This window comes from Plutella xylostella, chromosome 10 (genome assembly GCF_932276165.1).
Source record: "Plutella xylostella chromosome 10, ilPluXylo3.1, whole genome shotgun sequence".
In the NCBI taxonomy this organism is placed as follows: domain Eukaryota; kingdom Metazoa; phylum Arthropoda; class Insecta; order Lepidoptera; family Plutellidae; genus Plutella; species Plutella xylostella.
In genome coordinates, this window is record NC_063990.1 from 1,658,950 (window position 1) to 1,678,659 (window position 19,710).

At 35.1% G+C, this 19,710-nt stretch overlaps 1 protein-coding gene across 1 annotated transcript in view; it reads right to left on the bottom strand.

Moving 5' to 3' along the window:
- The window catches only part of LOC105383126 (23 kDa integral membrane protein), a 31,838-nt gene extending 13,530 nt beyond the window's left edge, over positions 1-18,308 (bottom strand). Inside the window, exons 1-3 of the mRNA XM_048623515.1 lie at positions 17,979-18,308; positions 11,013-11,201; positions 7,956-8,138 (exon numbers count right to left, since the gene is read on the bottom strand). Of these exons, the coding sequence (XP_048479472.1) occupies positions 7,956-8,138; positions 11,013-11,201; positions 17,979-18,041 (435 nt within the window). The 5' untranslated portion in view covers positions 18,042-18,308. The remainder of the gene's footprint in view (positions 1-7,955; positions 8,139-11,012; positions 11,202-17,978) is intronic.
- Positions 18,309-19,710: the final 1,402 nt, after the last annotated feature.

Below are 19,710 nucleotides of genomic sequence, written 5' to 3' on the forward strand. Positions count from 1 at the left end.
CTTATTAGACCTATTTATAAACAGGGTAGCCATCTCGATTACTCGAATTACAGACCGATCGCTATACTGTCCGTAGTAAACAAAATTATGGAGAAAGTGATGATGCAGCAAATAAGTGAATTTCTAGAGCATAATAAAATAATATCTGATACGCAACATGGCTTTAGGAAGGGTCGAAGCACATCCACAGCGCTGGCACAGTTTGCGGATGATGTGAATGAAAGCCTTAACAGTGGTATGCAGGTCATAGCCTTATTTATTGACTTCAAAAAGGCATTCGATACCCTTGACCATGACCTGCTGCTACGTGCGATGGATGAGTGTGGAATTAGAGGGCCAGTTAACCAGTGGTTTCGAAGTTACCTGTCAAACAGAACAATTTCCACAGTCATCGATGGTACTAGGGGTTCGGAGGCTGAGGTCGAGCTAGGTGTACCAACTGGTTCCGTATACGGCCCAGTTGGATACATCATGCACGTCAACAGTGTCAGCAATGTTGTAGAAAACTGCAAAACATATATGTACGCGGATGATACTTGCTTACTATATTCTTCAAAAAATTTGCAAACTGTCATAGACAAGATACAATCAGACTTTGAAAACATTACTAAATGGGCCCATGACAATGGCATAATAATAAACCTGAGCAAGACCAAATGTGTGCATATATATTCGCCATATAACAAAATAGCCAGAAATATTGATAAATCGGATATAAACATTCTAGGTCATACTTATGAATGCTTGCATAACGGTAAACTCACCTGTAAATGCAATAAAATTGATTTTGTAGACAAGTATAAGTACCTAGGTGTATATATCGATAGCCACATGAGCTGGAAATCACATGTTAACGATGTTTGTAACAGGCTCCGAACAATATTGGGTAAATTTTATCACTTAAGTAAAATATTAAATAGAAGCACCTTATATAGTGTTTATTACGCTCTTGCTGACTCATTGCTGAACTATGGCCTAAGTACATACGGCCGAACATTTAAAACCTATCTCGATCAAATTAAAGAACTACAAATTAGACTGTTAAAATACTTAGTAGACAAAAGAACTAAAAATAATTGTAATAATGAATATGAAAAACTCTTTCTTCTTTGTAAAATATTACCAGTACATAGCAAAGTAAATTACTGTATAGCTATTGAACAATATTATTGTAATGATTATAAAACACTTGTTGTACAAAATTATTTTTCCCGACAAAAAGGTAAACTTTATCAACCAAAACATAAGAACTACTATGGTCAAAGAATTCGAAAATACTTAGTGCCTAAAATATTTAACAGTATACCATTGTTAAAAGAAACCAAAAAGTTAAGTAAATTTGTCATAAAGCAAAAATTAAAAACTATTATGTTGGATTTGTTTAAGAAAGAACTGAATGATGTAGGTATATTATGAATTCGAACTGTTTAGATATAATGTAGTCATTAATGTGTTGCATAGCTTAACTAAATTAAAGTAACTATATATTATATGTAGTGTCGCGAATTTATCACCATAAAGTCGAGTCACTAACATGGGTAGATATAGCAGGTAATGTAGATATTTAATGTTTATGTTTAAGAGAGCTCTCTCCGCCAACAAACTATGTGTCTATAGTTTGGCGGATTTATATTGTGTAATTTATGTATGTATTTGAAAATAAATAAAAAATAATAATAATAAATTATGACTCCCCATGCCGAGTCTCACTCTACAGGCCCAGGTCTTTTATAAACCTGATATTACCTATACATAACGTGACCATTTATTTTTTTTGTCAGAGCGGGACACCTGCGGATTTATGTTGCAAAAAAAACTTATTGGTACCTATTCATTACAATTTTATGTAGTCCATGTAGGGAATGCAATCTCGTACGACATTTCCACCTAGCGAGATCTCGCGAGACCTGGCAAATTACGGGATCTCGCGAGATTTAAAGAATCGCTATTAAGTAAAACATAAATGCAAATGCTTATTTTTAGTAGGTACTAGTAACATAATGTTGCTTAGTTATAAAAATAAAGTGACTATTATTAAAAAAAAAAGAATGAACATATTATTTTGTCTCTAACTCCAATAAATATAATGTTTATGTCTATAATTAATACACCTATTACGGCTAATCAGTTAAAATTTATGCAATATTGGTAAAAAAAAAACATGATCAAATCTATACCTATTTAGTATTTTGTAAATTTATTAAGTAAGTACTTTAAGTTCAACAATTAGAAGTAATAGGAACATTAGTTATTGTAAATAAAAACAAAAACTTAACTTCACAAGATATTAAATAAATGAGTGAGTTGTGAGATCGTATTAATCAAATAAAAGAAGTTCAAAAGAGAAGTCAGATCAAGTTATCAAGATACGGAAAGGGAAGTTAATTTTTTTGAAAATTATTTCGATTCTGAAGACATAACTAAATTCTAATTTTAGAGCTGTCAAAACCTTATTGTATTTGTTTAAAATTCGACTCGTGTTTCCGTAATTGTAATTTTTTTAGCAAAATTTATAGTTTGACAGCTCTAAAATGAAAATTTCTGCCTTTCGAATTTTCATTTGGCTTCTCAAAAAAATCGAGAGAATCATCTGATAGACGACTTCTGATTTTGCATGAAATATACGTCGTCACGACTCTGCATTTGTCGATCTCGTTATGTCGCGAGATCTCGTACGAAATTAAACGAGTTTCATCAAATATGGCCGGGATCTCGCGAGTTCGGGATCTCGGCGGGACGAGATTGCATTCCTTAAGTCTATGTGAGAGGTAAGAAGATATTATTATATAGCTGCTGTCTCAAGTGATTAATGCAAAATGTAGGTAATTTAAATTATCGTTTGGTCTGTTTATGAAAGCGGGACATTTTTGCCCTCGCGGGGGACAGCGGGACGGATAGCTTGAAAGCGGGACTGTCCCGCCCAAAGCGGGACGTATGGTCACCTTACCTATACAGGATGTTGCAAAAAGGGCCGAAAGGGTTTGACTCAGGGGTTATTCTGAACAACTTTTGTTCTCCAAGTTTTGGAAATTTTCGAAAAATAAATTTGGTCTCTATAGTAAAAAGTCACGTGATCGAATAAGTTTCTATGTAAAAGGTTTTGTTACGTGAATTTTCAAAATTGTAGAAGAAAAGTGGATCAGAATGGCACCTAAATCCACTTTTGGCTAAGCTTTATACCCTTTTTTCAATACCTTGTATAAAATATCGTCAGCGTCACCTTAGATCGTAATCATCGTAACTCCTCGTGACCAAATTTTAGAGGAGACAAAAATACTGTTTTATTTGTAGTTCTAGTTGGCATACTACCCACCTAAAGTTTTTTTTAACTAGCCTAAAAATGATTTGTTTAGACAGTCTATCTTCCTGTTCAACCGCAGCCTGAGTGCCAGTGACTCAATGACTGAAAGGAGGCCATTAGTGCTCCTAAATAAATAAAGCAGGCCTGTAGATTATCTTTCAGTGTACCGACACATCTGATTGCTGTAAGAGCCTGATAAGCTCTTCGAACGAGTCATACCTCTGTGGTGGTACGGTTTCGACCTTTCGGACAGTCAGTTTGGCATCCGAAATGCGGATTCGAATAGTGGGTACAATACTTTGCGTTCGTTCACTGTCGGAGCAGGATAAGAACCACGGGCGAGTTGTTGCGCTGGCTGTTTGCTTAAAAATAGTAACCGCGTTCAACTCTATCCCCTAGAGGGCGAACCTTTAGGGCGGCTCTTGTATACCATCACTTGTTTTCTTATCTGCAGAAAATTGACAGAGGTCATACGTGTCTAACAAGTACACTAAGGATGCGAAAAGAGAGGGTTTGTTTTCACTGAAGAAGTTCAGTTGCGGAGTTCCACAGCGGTAGGTCTTGGACCCCTCTGCTGTGGAACTTGGCATACAACGCGGTCCTGCAAATCAAGCTCGCAAACGGCGTTAGCACAGTGCATTTTTCTAATGTCACACAGGTCGTGAGGTAGGCTGAGAGCCTCCTTCGGGGATGATATCCCAATGATTCATTACGAAAAAATTGCTGCAGCTGTGCTCGCCATGCAGTGCATGGGCTACTTCCGAATCTGGGGGGCTGTTGCAAAGGAGTCCGTTGCCTCTATACGGTACGGGTTCCGTGCGATCTATGATCCTTCCGGGAGCACCTGTCTTGTCAAGTCGAAGAGAATGGCTCGTATTCGACGCAACCTGCAGTACTGGTGGGATTGGTTGGAGGACAGGACAGCAGGAAGCTGCAGCAGCCGTCATGCTGTGATTCGACGCATAGATGCAAAAAAAAGTTGAAAGTAACTTCATGTTAATAAAATATTAGATCTTAATTTAACAACATAACATTGCAAAAGAAAAATTAACATTGTTGAGTATGTTATTGTAATTTACTAAAGTAGTAATAAAAACAAAGGCTTATTGCATAGTTTTCGTTCACGTTCGCCTACATCGCACGTTGTATATGAGAATAAAGGGTATAATTACTAAGTTTTCTTGTTTAAAAATCACGGTTTGGGGTTTAGAGGAAAACAAATGGTAAAATGCGGAATACAGTTTTTTTTTTCGAATAAAGAGGAAAACATGTGAATTCAAAAAACGTTTCTATTGACACCAAAGAGTACTTTTCGCCGAGAAAAGTGGAGTTACAATGTTTGCGATCTAAAGTGATGATAGAACTAGAACTTATTTTTTCAGTTCACCTGCTGTTGAGTGAAATCGTAATTAGGTAAATGACTCCTTGACATGAAAATAACTTTTTTTTTATAATCGTTATAACAAAACCGTTTTTTTTAATACAGCAATATTTGTAGGTGTACTTACAGTGAGCAAAAGAGCGCAGCAAGGTGTAAATTTTTTGGTTTTTAAGAAACAAAAATATTATTTCTATCATATCCCAAATACACATAAGTACTTAAAAAAAAAATACACACTCTCGCCTTGTACTAATGTACCCCCTTGCGGGGGTACTTACATGTTATTATTTTTCTGGTGACCTCCCCATATCCCTTTGCCAGCTACGTAACCTTTTGTGACACCCTGTATATGCAGAGTTCTGCAAACTACTGTTCTGCTTTTGAAACACCAAAAAAAAACAGGTCGTCTAACTAAAAGGTCACGTGACCAAAAAAAAATTATATGAAGAAGCGTTTTTTTCATGAATATAAAAAATTACGTAGGATAAAAGTTTTTCAGAGTGACGCCTGAGTAACGCCCTTTCGGCTAACTATACTTTTTTTATTACACGGGGGCAGAGTTTAATACAACACCCTGAACTATTAAACTCTGATAATATTTTCGCGATTTTTTTACATTCTGATTTCATTTCCTGGCTTAGAAATAACATCAATAACATGCTGCACACGTAGGTTTCGGCATAGTATTAAACCCTTTTTGCAACAACCTGTATAAATATCGGCACGGGTACGACTTTATATATAATTAATTATTAAATATTAAAAATACTTTCAAATAAAAATAAATATTTTCGTATCACAAAACAATATTACTTACTTAGTATATTTTTAACAAAGTGGCATGTCTTCACTTTTATGTTTTCGAGTACTATGTTAAAATTTCATGTCATTGTCCGTAGAACGCCCCGCATACCTCAACCCCCCCTCACTAGATTTGACAGATTCTGATTTTCTTCCAGCTTTAGTGACAGCCTTAAAATGGTAATGTATGGCTCATATTCAAGGTTTTTAATTTCCTTATATTTTTTAGGTTTTTTCCCTACAAGGTGTAATTTGCAGAATGTGACTTTCTCTCTAAATCAAATCGGAACCCGTCTATTTCCAGGATCAATACTTTTCAGTCTGAAATGACATGTTTCGTAAAAAACTCAACAACATGGAGGAACATGCTTGATTGCTGTGGAGTGGAGTAATTACTGCGGCCTAACAGTGGAACCACAGTGGCAGTTGGACATTAAGTATGCATCATCAAATGAAGCGTTTTTTTTTATTTGTATGTTGTGGTAGTTTTGTATTGATTTCTTTTTACAAGTAAGTATCTATTTAATTCTTCTGACCTTTTCAATATATTTTACTAAAAGTGTAAAAAAAACATTTCTTTGACACAAATAACGTGGCATTGTAAGAAGAATCGTAATATTTTTAATTTAAGTAATTTAGATATGACACAATTAAGTACACATACGCCTTATTCTACCAGAAACCTACAAAAGGCGGTCTCATCACCAAAAACTCTATCTTCCAGACATAACCGTCCCATGCAATTTTCCGCAACCATCTTTCAAGCCAACTCATGTTCGATACCGGTCGAATACTTTTGATATTTTTATGTGGGTAGATTAATTTAACTTTGACGAGAAGTCAGTCGTTGTCAGCCTACGTTCGATTTTTAAGCTCTTTAGTCCAGTCAATAAGTGACTCAAAATGAGGTGTAGAGTGCGTGAGCAGGTAACTTACCGATTCCTTCAGAAACTTGTTAAGGGGGCTTAGGTTGTTAACATACCAAAAGTCCTGACTCCTAGGTGATGAGCGGGGGGGAGGAGGGGGGGATAAAGGTACGAATTTTTGGTTTTTTGCTTATATCTCAAAAACGGTGCATCGGAGACAAATATTATAAACTAATAAAATGGAGCTATTAAAATTATCTAAAACTTTTATATCATATGTTTTTTTCTAATTCCTAACCGTTTTCGAGCTATTACCCTCGGAAAAAGTTAAAATTTACAAGAAAAATGTATTCATGTCAAAACATTCATAAACATTGCATCATATTGTCTAAACCTATTCATAAATGAAAAAAATCAACAGAAAAGAAGTTGTAGATTTTTAAATTCTCTTTTAGAATATATATACATATGCTGATTAATGTCCAACCCACCTAAAGTTACAGCTATTTTACTTACACTACGCTTACTAATTCGGTGAGCTATGTCAGTGATTTTACCAAAATGCAAGTTTAAAGTAGCTCTAACTTTAGGCGAGTTGGACATTGACCAGCATATGTAATATATTCTAAAAGGGAATAAAAAAATCTACAACTTCTTTCCTCTTCATTTTTTCGTTTATGAATAGGTTAAGACAATATGATGCAATGTTTATGAATGTTTTGACATGAATACATTTTTCTTGTAAATTTCAACTTTTTCCGAGGGCAATAGCTCGAAAACGGTTAGGAATAAGAAAAAAACATATGATATGAAAGTTTTAGATAATTTTAAGAGCTCCATTTTATTACTTTATAATATTTGTCTCCGATGCACCGTTTTTGAGATATAAGCAAAAAACCAAAATTTCGTACCTTTATCCCCCCCTCCTCCCCCCCGCTCATCACCTAGGAGTCAGGACTTTTGGTATGTTAACAACCTAAGCCCCCTTAACAAGTTTCTGAAGGAATCGGTAAGTTACCTGCTCACGCACTCTACACCTCATTCCTTGACTGGACTACTTGTAATTCGGCGCGGTCGCGATTATCGGAATAATTGTATTGTATTTGGAAAATATAAGTACAAGTGGATTTTGTGTGTGAACCTCAAGATTTCTTTGGATTTGTCATGTATCGAAGGGGCCCCCTACGCCGAGCCATGGACCTTAGACGTAATCAAGTGAGCAAAACCTATAATATTTATTATTGTAATAACTCATGTTACTCTGGACTTGTTCTTGATGATTATAGTTTATTACCTATTTAGTTTATAAACCTTTTATTGTATTAGTAAATCCCGCAGTAGGTTTTTCTATTTAGATGCTTTATTTCAAAATGCTTATTATAATTAATAGCTATCTATCCTCAAGAGGTCGTCACAATGATTTCGTTTGACCTAATTTCCGTTCCCATCGAGATCGAAAGTAGACTCGATGCCATCACGCTATATGAGGCTATATCAGCGCAAAAATTGAGAACATGGGCTACTCTTTATCCCGGAATTCCCACGGGAAAACTTTTTAAGGCGAAGCGAAGCTCGCGAGGACAGCTAGTATAATACAAGGACTCACGTTACTCTGGATCCGGTCCCAGAACTCCCGGTGAGCGGAATCCTCGTCCCTTGTAGACTTGTTCTTGATGAAGGAGGCCCGCAGCTGAGTCTTCATGGTGCCCTCGAGCTGCGGGCGCAGCGCCGCCGCCGCGATGCCCACGGACAGCTCCAGCAGGATGATGATGATGAGGCAGCCCACGTACTGGGGAGAGAAGAGGAGATGTAAACAAAAAGCACATGGAAAGATATTATAATATTATACGTTATGAGTTAAACAATTTCCTTGGAAGACTTCCTTCATTGGAAGGAGACCCATGCCCCAGCAGTGGTGACGTGATGGGTCGTGATGATGTAAGTTAGAGCGCAGCAAGCAGCTTATCGCCGTGAAAAGTTTTGCTGTGATTTTTTTTTTTTTTTTTTTTTTTAATGATTTTATTATCACTCCACAGACTTTATGTCCGTGCCTTTATGAGAGATCAATATATTGTGAGAGTTTGGTTGTTTTTTATCTTCATCTTTTAACTACTCACTACTCAATGTGGAAGCTTATAATATATATATTTTATCTTTTATATATATATATCTATATATTATTAATAAATTATTTTTTTTTGCACTCCTGGAGGAAAATCTACACAGACACCTGGGAAGGGGACCCAGGTAGTGTCGGCCTTTAACCGACTAAAAACCCCCAGTTGTGCATTTCTTGTTTTTTTTTTTTTTTTTTTTTTTCTTTTTTTTTTCTTTGTTTCACACAGTCACACTTACAATTATAATGGCAACAAACATTTGAAGGGTAGGGCCAGTGTCAGCTGTCTTCAGAGAACTTAACAGACGCCTGTCAGTGGCCACACACTCCTTTTGTCATCGCTGTTGTTTTGCCTGGTGTTAATGTGTGACAGTGTTCTTAAAACTATCTTAATTTTATTGGTTAGTTCTTATACAGATAATATTAATTCATGATATACTATACAATACCTACATATCAAAACTATACAATACATGCTATATACTATACATAACAAAACTATAAAATACATGCAATACTGTTTGGCCGTCAATATAAAATTAAAATCAAAATTCTCCTATTACGCTCCATTTTGCGTTGCCAAAAGCCTTGATTGCTTTTTGCTGTGATGAACGGATCAGCCAATTAGTTAGGTGTCAGTCCCCGACGGATCACTGTCTACTCTCTCGACAGTATCTTGGTGTATTAAGCATGCCGATTGCGTGCAAATCTCGTTCGTTCGTTCGTAGATTTAGGGTCAATTCAGACGTACCACAACCACACCACAGCCACAACCACGCGGTGTGGTCGGGCGTATATTTTGTATTGACAATGAATAATCCAATTCACACGTGCCACATTTTGCCATTGTTATCGACCACCTGTGTAATACGACCACATCGCAACCACATCGCAACCACAACGCAACCACATCGCAACGGCAAAAAGCCGCTGTCACACAATTCACACGTAACCACAGCTTGACCACATTTTGTCGCTGCGACGTGGTGTGGTTGTGGTACGTGTGAATTGACGCTTAGAGGGTAACCCCCCAGACAAGTGATAAGGTGCACTGGTCGCTGGAAGGTATGATACATAATGATGTTACTAGGGGAGGCTACTGTTATCCCCCATGCATAGTGTATGCCATGAAGTTTACACTAGAGGTTACTTTATTCCTATCCTTTTTGGTAGAGAACAATTTATAAACTGCTTATTTACTATCCATCGATAAAATCAAATAAAATACATATTTTTCTAACAACCTATACAGACACTTAATAGCTTTTCTGATAATATCAGTGGGAGGCCGTTTAATCGAGCGTTTAGTCCAACAGTGGGTGAATTAGTAAATTGTAAGCGTGATAACAAGCTAACCTAGATCACGATTGCCTATACGTGTTGGAAGCCCGTATTTCACTGGTGTGACCCATTGGGTCGACTACCTACTCGTATTGTGTCGTAGACATGGCAGTACCTTATTGTTTGACCTAAAATCGATACATAAACCTAACTATAAATTTTAACGCTTTAAGTACGGAAATATGCTGATAATTTTACCCAGATGTGTATAAAAACTATATATTATGTATAAATAAAGCTTTTATTTTATTACAATATTTACTATAAGTAGCAGTAGTAGCTTTTTCTGTTTAGATGCTTTATTTCAAAATGCGTATTATAATTAGCTATATATCCTCAAGAGATTGTCACAATGATTTCGTTTGACCTAATTCCGTTCCCATCGAGGTCGGAAATAGACTCGATGACATCACGCTATACAATATTAGGCCACACTATTGTACACTCAACCAAAGGTAAAGTAACAACCAGAGCGTCTAGTACGGGTTTCGCAATTTACGAAAATGAAAAAGTTTTCATTTTTTTCTGTGTCAGTTTTATTATAGTTTTCGCTCCAGGGTCAACTTTCACAGTTTTCGATAAACGCGATATCAAACATCTCCAACTCAACTCAACTCAACTTCCAAGTTGTACAGGCATTTCTCTAAATACGTATGTTATGTTATAGTTTTTACCCCAATGGTCGTGACTTATCTCTGTCGTTAACTGTACCCATTGGGCAGCTGTTTCATGTCACAACGAGCTTCGTGCTTTCGTGTCCCGCTGCTGGACATAGGCCTCTAGTGATGGTCATTCGTGGTCTGCAACTCTGCATGATCGATAGCACATGTTGTGTGCTGACGATTGGCGTGTCCATGGTATTTAATTTAGTAAGTAAATTATGTTAACCTATCCATATATAACATATTATAGTAGGCTAATGAAAAGAAATGTGCCTATATGGGGATAGGTAGGTACACATATTTATGTATACTTACATATTTCATATTTTACAATAATAAATATTATGATTATGAGCTCTAACAACTATCAGCAGCAGTGCTGACGCCTCCATCGCCGTGAACTCTTCACCATGCCCCATGTGCTCTAGCTCCAACCTTAGACAAGTGTCTAAACCCTTGCCACGGCGGTCAAGCGAGGTCATCCGCGTCAAGGCTATATGGGGCTGGACGAAACTTTCGCAAAAGAGGTCAGAAAGAAACTCACAATATACAGCAGCTTAGGGCTCTCCTTCCAGGCCCCGAAGCAGCCGAAGGCGGCCACGATGATGATGAGGACGCCGACAGCGATCAGCACGGCGTCGGTCTCGTGGCCGGCTGATGACTCCATCGCCGCGAACCCCTTGATCATGCCCATGTCCACGCATGCCGTCGCTATGATCACCACGCCCAGGATCTGCAAGGAAGAGGTATTCTCTATAATAATAATAAAATAAATAATACGTGTAAGGATATTTTTCACACACGGCCATCCGTTCCCAAGCTAGGCAGAGATTGTGTTATGGGTGTCGGACAGTTCATATATCTACACAAATACATAATTATGTAGATAGATACATATTAAATAGAAAAACGAAAACCCGACACAAGGCAAACACAAGTGCTCATCACACGAATGTTTGCCCTAGGCGGGATTCGAACCCGCAGCCCCAAGCTTCGGAAGCAGTTTTAAATAATACCTACAACTTCAACGGTTGTATCTCCTATAAGTATCTGAATAGGATGATACATATCAAGCATAAATGTTGAACCAGTCCCTTCTGTCGAACAGGAGACCCATTAAAAAGGTACTTTTTGTCATTGTGATTTGGACTGCAACGGGCAATGCATCTTATATGCATTGAACTTAGCATGTATGCCTAACTTTAGAGTTCTTTTGACACTGGAATGCTGGATGATGCAGTGAATTTAATTCCTCGACCGCTACCACACCACCTCCGATAAGATAATAATCCTTAACCAGAGTCTCTCGCCTGACAAATATCCGTCAGATCCATACAAGTTATGTCACATTTGACAAGCCAGCGTTGATTGTTAATTGCTAATGTGTCGGTAGTTGTACAGCACCAGGACTTTGTTTAAAAGGCTGTTATGCACACTTAATGGAAAGTAAATAAATCATCTTAGACTCTAAGGTAAACACGTGGGAAGTATCCACTTAGCATACGAAATTACTTACAAAGTTGTGAAGAGTGGAGACCAGCGCTACCGCTGTGTTTCTCAATGCGTCCTAAATTGATGCTAACCAATTTACATCAATCTTAGGTGTGGCTTCCTTTGAAGAACTTGGGACAACCATGGGCGAAGACAATTTAAAAGTACTTAATATATTGACGTTATTATATTATTATGTATATGTTTTGTAACGTAAAAGCTATCGTTAAATGGGTAAATAATTAAACAAAAGTAAACACAGAAAATTGCAGAATTCGTATTGAAATTCGCTAAACATCCTAAACCAATACCTAAGAAGTACCTAAATTCGTTGGCCCTGAGAAAAAATGGAGTAATTTATATATTAGTACATAATTATATTAATTAAACTTAAGTTCTGAGTATGAATAATTGAGACAGAGACAGTAGGAAATACTCGTACGCTACCAACATAGATGCGGAGAATGATTTACTAGGAACCATTTAAAGTTACGCCCATGAATTTGTTACTAAATTGGGTAGAGTTGGCTAACTATGCTGTGCCATAAAGATATGCCGTAGGTACAGTGGGCAGAAGAATACCGTGAGATTTTAATATTTGAACATACTACTAATTTTCTTCTCTTCTTCTTAGCCATTTTCAACATCAAAGGTGTATGGCACCCATTTCGATCTTGGGCTATCTCTATCCATATAAATACTTATACTATGTAAAATATAGCAAGAGTCCTATGTCGTTTAATTGACAGATGCTTATACATTAAGCCTGCGGAATTGAGTTCATTTTCTCTTGATAACCAACAAATGACAGATAAAATGTATGGATTTGACAGCAGTCATAGGGTCCTTGCTTTAATATATTTTACCAAGTACACTAATGTTACGTCAGATGTAGAAGAGAGCTTTAATTTTTGTTAATAGGTACATACAGGTAAGTATATTTTTTATAGGCTCCTGTACCTACATCAACCATTAACGAAACTGATACAATTGCAGACACCCACAACTTTAAATTAGGTATACTATCGATCTAATGGTCACTGACCCCATAACTTTAATTCTCAAGTTATTTTAGTTTTTAATCTTTACTATGTTTGATAGGCATTATTTCCGATTTAAGGTTTTTCACGGTTCATTGGGATAACGAACTGAAATTGATTTAAAAATATATTCTATTGACCTGATTAGCTCCGTTGGTGGCCTCATCATGTTTTAAATATATCTACAGGATGATGATATGCGTATTATAATATTGTAGGTTGTAGGTAATAAAAACTGTTTACAAATAATGTACTTACTAATGTTATAATTATAATTTTAAAAGAAAATATTCGCAAAACAGTCTCAGCTAATATTGCGTTTTCTATACAAACCTAAACTTTATTTATTCATATAATGTAGAATTGGAAATATGTAGGTTCTAGATCTAGCCCTATCACGGATAGCTATACCATAAAATTATTATTTTGTAACAATTTTATACACACAATTTTATTAGACCATGGCATTTTTGTTTCTCAACCATAGCACCATGTGTAATAAACGGAAGTAAGTAATAAATTTTATACTGTACTCCGAAAGGCAGGATTTCACCGAGAATAAGTCGTCTATTTATACGACGAGTGTAAGCAACGGCATATTGTGAGAATAAATGTTGTCTAAAATGACGAGTGATGTGACCCTTAACCTGTTTGTGTTTACAATTCCGTTTTGCCCCACCCTGTATATTATTACTGGTATATAGCTATTATCTATTATGTGGTAACTGTACATAAAATTTCCTACCTGTTGTAGGTACATACAACTTGTAACAATTAGTGACCTCGAGACCAGAAAAAGGACTCACTATTCAGTACGCACTGTGTGGCCTCAGAATAATCACTTCCTCTCGCTTAGTTCATTGTTTTACTGATGAGAATGGGGATCAGTGCTGATTATGATGATTTTTCAAATTACTCTACTTCACTCAGTTGTTTGGAAAATAGTAGGTATACTTATTTCATAATTTAACCTGATTACCTACTACAGGTCACATCAAAATGGGTTGTTTAAATGCCTTTATCTGGAAACAGGTCTTTTGGGACTGCTTACCAATTCCCGGCCGTTACTATACCGAATTTTGTCTAAAATGTAGATTTTTAATGATAATACGAGTATTTTTATAGACAACTGTGTTAGAGGTAGTAATGGTACACCATTGGGTCATAGAATCGGGTCGCGCCCTATAACACATCGGTCGATATGTCATGACAGCTACAAACTTAAATTGCCTTTATTACTATGGACTTAGGAGTTACGAGTTATGGGGAACTATGTTTACAATTTACGATGAAAATGGATTCCACTGAAATGACTGAAATAGAAAACGTAATGACTAAACGCATGCAATGTGCATTTTTTTTTTATATATTTTTTTATGTATGTTCACCGATAACTCCGCCGTTTATGAACCGATTTTAAAAATTCTTTTTTTGTTGTATTGGGTTGAGCTTCCAGGTGGTCCCATTTTTTTTTCAGAATTTTATCTCACCCCTAAGGGTGGGTAAAAGGGTAAAAACAGGGTATGAATTTCCATTTTGGACACATATTAACCGATTCTAATGAAATTAAGAACGTAAATATAGTTCTTATAACAATAAAATATGATGGTGACCTTGAGCTGATCTGATGATGGAAACGGAAGGCAGTCAAGGGAACTCCTCAACGGTATATAGCAACTACCTCGTGTTTAGGCTTGAATAATTCGTATTGATTAGTAGGACTTTTTGGTATCATTTGCATCTTACTTTTGATTAAAAATTATTGCAAATAAACTAAAAACTATAAAATAAAATAATTTAAATAAAAATAATAAAACTTTGGTTATCGTAAAAAAAACGGATGTGCATCTATGAAAGACTCAGCCTGTATAAGCATTTGTCTGCCTGTTTACCGATATGACTTTGTGAGACTGATAGATACTTAATGCTTATTAAATTAAGATAAAAAGTTACCATTAAAATTATGTTACCTGCCTAGGTTATACCTACATATAATACTCGTACGAAAATTTACAAGCATATCGATGTACGTTAGTTTAAATCTGTACCTACTATGTATAAATACGAGTATGTATTGTATGTCGCCAATACGTGATTTCAATTATAATCATGTAGATAGGTAGGTATGGGTACCATTTAGAATAAAATTATTATTAGGTGTAATATTAACACGCACTTACCCAGTCAGGAATCTTCCAAAATTCAATGTCAAATTCGTTAACCGACAAAAATTATAAAACAATACGAAACTAGGTAGGTACTTGTTTGAAATTCCTGCGAAGCAACCTTATAGTAACATAATAAAACAGATAAGTATCATTCCTACAATTCATCAGTGCATTGACTAGAGTAGGTAGTTAAATAATTACTTAAGGTTAAATTTTATTGTACTTAGATATTTAAATGTAAGTACTTGATACTATTCTAGATCTTGATACTATTCTCGTATTTCCGCCCTCCAAAAAAAAAACGGAAAGTACAGTGAAAAGTTAAATATAAAAAAAACATGATCAATATCTGAAATTAATTACATAATACGTGCACTTTATGTAAATAAGTACGTAGGTATGTAGTACTAGCAAGATGACTGTACAATCAGATTGTACTACGGTTGGGTTACTCTTAACTGATGTTATTGTAAGGTTCGGCTACTGTGAAAAGGGCTTACATTAGTTACGTTACATATGTTATGTTTCAGTGTTATGAATGAGATCCGTCGTACAATAATTCGACTGTAAATATATAAATAATCGAATGATGCGCGTGCACAGAATTAATATTTAATTTTTATTTTGTTTGATAAATATAAATACCCGAGAAACCCTGTAATGTACCACTTGTTTTTGTGAATAAAGAATTTATTATTATTATTATATTATTAAATACCCGACAACGTTATAATATAATAAAAGCCCACCTTTTGTACATGTATTTTTATATTTGTGCTATAAAGAATTAAATAAATAAATAAATAAAAGGGAATGTCACGGAAGTTATACAAAGTTAGTAATGGAGTTTATTTGTGTGCATCAGGAATAGCTATAGGTGCTTAGCTAAATCTGTAAACAAGCTGAAGTTACTATGGAGTGGTAATATCTGCCGAAGAACCCACAACTGTTGACTCGAGTGGAAACCGCCAAGAGTATAAAATTAAAGAAAGAAAGAAAGAAGAAAGAAAAAGATTTTATTTGGTGCTGCACAAATACACCGAAAAATACAACATTTTATTTATTTATTTTTTGAATAATCTGTTATTTATTTATTAAAATCTGGTTTTATTTTCTTTTGGCACACCTTATTACTGAAATTTCTTGCACCTCATGTGGGTTGACTGGTGGAAAATGCTAATATTAAGCATTAAGTCCACACTTTGTACACTTATGTTTATATTTGTGCATTAATATTTTGACTAACAATTTTCGACATGTTTTACTAATTCACTATGGATGTTATATCTAAAAATAAATGTTTAATAATAATAATAATAATAAATTAAAGGATTAAATAAAATGCAGTTTCATTTGTTTCCACAATGTTACCGTGACGATGCAGGATGTAGATAATCTTGTAATTTGCAAGTGCATGGGTTTAGCGAAGGTAACTTATACACATAGTCGGATGTTGATGTAACAATAGCTTAGTCATATTGTTTGTAGCGTCAACGTCACTGATCTGGTAGTTGGGATGGATAATCATGTAACCAGTAGGTAAAATATTATAATAACATACTTATAGAGTACAATTAGTACAATTAATCTTGGCATAACAACCTATACATTATCTGTAAACATCTGTGTGAGAGAAAAATATAGATTTTATTTATTTATTTATTTTATTTTATTTAGAGTGTCCTCAAATTTCCTCAACTAGGCGGGTGGATGGCTTTGTTCAGCTAAGTACTTTAAAGTATACTTGTTTGAAATCTTATTTAGGAACCAATTCTCAACAGCTCGCCTTTGGAGTAGAGTTAGAATTAATTGCAAAATGGTTAATAGTTATTTCCTTAGATAGGTATAACCCAGACAGGGACAGAGTCATATACAGGGTGTTGCAAAATTGGAATACTAAGCCGAAACCTACATGTGCAGCATGATAAAAGATAAGATAAAATACTCTTTATTGCACACAAACAGAAACAGTTTCACAAACATAGAAAAGAAAAATGGTACAATCGGCGGCCTTATTACTAAAAGTAATCTCTTCCAGACAACCACATTGAAAGGAAATATAAAGTATAAAGAAAGGGGTAACGTGTGACAAGACAAGAGAAAATACAACATAATTACTATGAACAATGTCTAAATACCTACATACAATAATACTTAAATATATTATGAACACATATAAATACCTACATACTATGTAGGTATATAGCTATTAATAATTATATACCTAGACCTTATATGTAAAAATACAATACATACCATAAATAAATATATACATATATTATCTGAAATCAGAATTTGGAAATTCGCGAAAAACAAAATTATTTTCCCATAGTAAAAAGTCACGTGACCAACAAAGTTTCTATGGAAAATGAAAAATTTGTTTCAGGATTAGATATACCATGCTGCACATGTAAGTTTCGGCTTAGTATACCCTTTTTGCAACACCCTGTAGATAAAGATAGATATAGTATTTGGTATCTGGTCCTGGATGTCAAAATGGTACATGAATTTTGGTTTACTAAACTAACATAACATCATCCTTATTTAATATATTCCATATATTAAATGCACATCTGCATCATAATTAAATTGTATTCAGTAAGTACCTAAGTATTTTTTTAATTGATTAAGTAGCTATTATGTATTCATCATTTGTTATACAAATAAATAATTTGTAAATATGTGTATTCGTCGCGAGAATGTCAATAAACCCGGCAAGCTTAAAAATAGCCAACATCGAATACCAACAGTCATAGAAAACATGCGTCCGTCGAGACTTATAAATAAATTATAAAACTATTAGAAACTTACCACAAAAATCGCATTGAATACACCCAGAAGGTATTTTATACAGTTCATACCGCACCCTTCCATCTTGCAGCTGTTTTGCTTTCAGCAACAGATATTATGAAAAATACACTCGTTGAATTTCACTGAAAAGTTTATGAAAACTTTTCTTTTAAAATAAAAATTAATTGTCTATGGAATGAAAACGCGGGAAGCGAAACACGAAAAAGTTCAACCGAAGGAGGCCGGATGACAAACAACAGTTGTCAAATTTAAATATTATTTTTCACGCGCGTTCGAACTCCATGGAGGTCGGAGAGCTTATGGCTTGTGTTTCTTTCCAGCCAGCACCGGGCGAGTGATGGATGGCGCAAAGAGGTTGGTTTTTAGTAGGTACTTCACAGGGAAAGTGGTGTGAATTTGCGTGCAGGGCACACAGTCACGCACCCCTGTCGCCCAATTTGTTAAGGTCCTTATTGGTGAGCTGGAGTGGTTGTCCTGAGATCTCGGTAAATTGGTCGGTGGTGGCTGTGATTGTAATGAGCTTGTGGCAGGAAAGTTCCAAGTTTACCGGGGTTACTGATTTTCTTGTAAAAGCTTAGGTTTCATACTCATTAAAGTTTCTTGTTACTCATGTTTTTTATTGTTAACTCTTGAAACTGCGCATAAATAGGCATACATGCCTAGGGTTAGTTTTTCAACGCACCAACAAAGAAAAAAAAATTTAAATGTTTTTTTCTCTCATCTAGCTAACTACAGTGCCACAAACTTATCTGTTCCGGTGAGAGCTCACGTAAATGTCTAATATTTCTTCATTCTTTAAGATATTAAGTTTTCCCGTAATAGTAATTTACCCTTGCGGTTTTAATAAACCCATTTAATCTATATCAATATATAATTTATTAGTAAATAATTAGATACTGACCAATTTCGTTAACTGTCACCGGAACAGATAAGTTTGTCGCACTACTATAGTTAGTTCACTTTGACTTATCATTGCTAGTTCTTAATTTTCTTTATTGGGTAGATAAGTGAATCTATTAATGACTTGCATTAAAAAAACTATCTAACATAAATTAAGTTAGGAATCTACCTGTGACTGTTTGGTTTCTAGGTAAGATTACTAAACAGTAACCATGGTCACCAGAGCTTTAACCTTTAAAAGGTCAATAGCTGCGATTAGGTCCAATCACCTTATTTATACATTCGAAGTGTGCCCAATTTCTTAAAATATTTTATATGTACTAGCTAGATAGGTTCTAAGTAGGTAGTACAGTATTGGTGGACCGAGTGATTCATTATAATAATCAAATAAATACTTTTCAGTAACAATAATCATGAAAAAGGTAAAAAACTTTTCTTCAGACAGTATAAATACTTAACTAGCTGAGAACTTTAACCTTAAACTTGACATTAAAATCATAAACGTTATCGTTATCATAGCAATACATCATTTATGAAGCTTTTGAATAATTATGAAAAAGGTAAAAAGCTTTCTGGACAAAACATTGAACTTGTAAGCTAGACTGCTTTAGTGTTCAGGCACGAAACGAAGTTCAAAAAAGATTATTGAACTGTAGGGTTCAAGCAATTAATAATCCAATACTAATAATTATTACTCTCATATGATATAATATGTAAGTACATATTACAAGGTGTTAAAAAGGTAAGGCGGTATACAGAAAGAAAGTGGGAAGCTTATTAGCCCTATATGGATATTTTTCCGTTAGTATGAAAAACTAAGAGCTTATAAGTT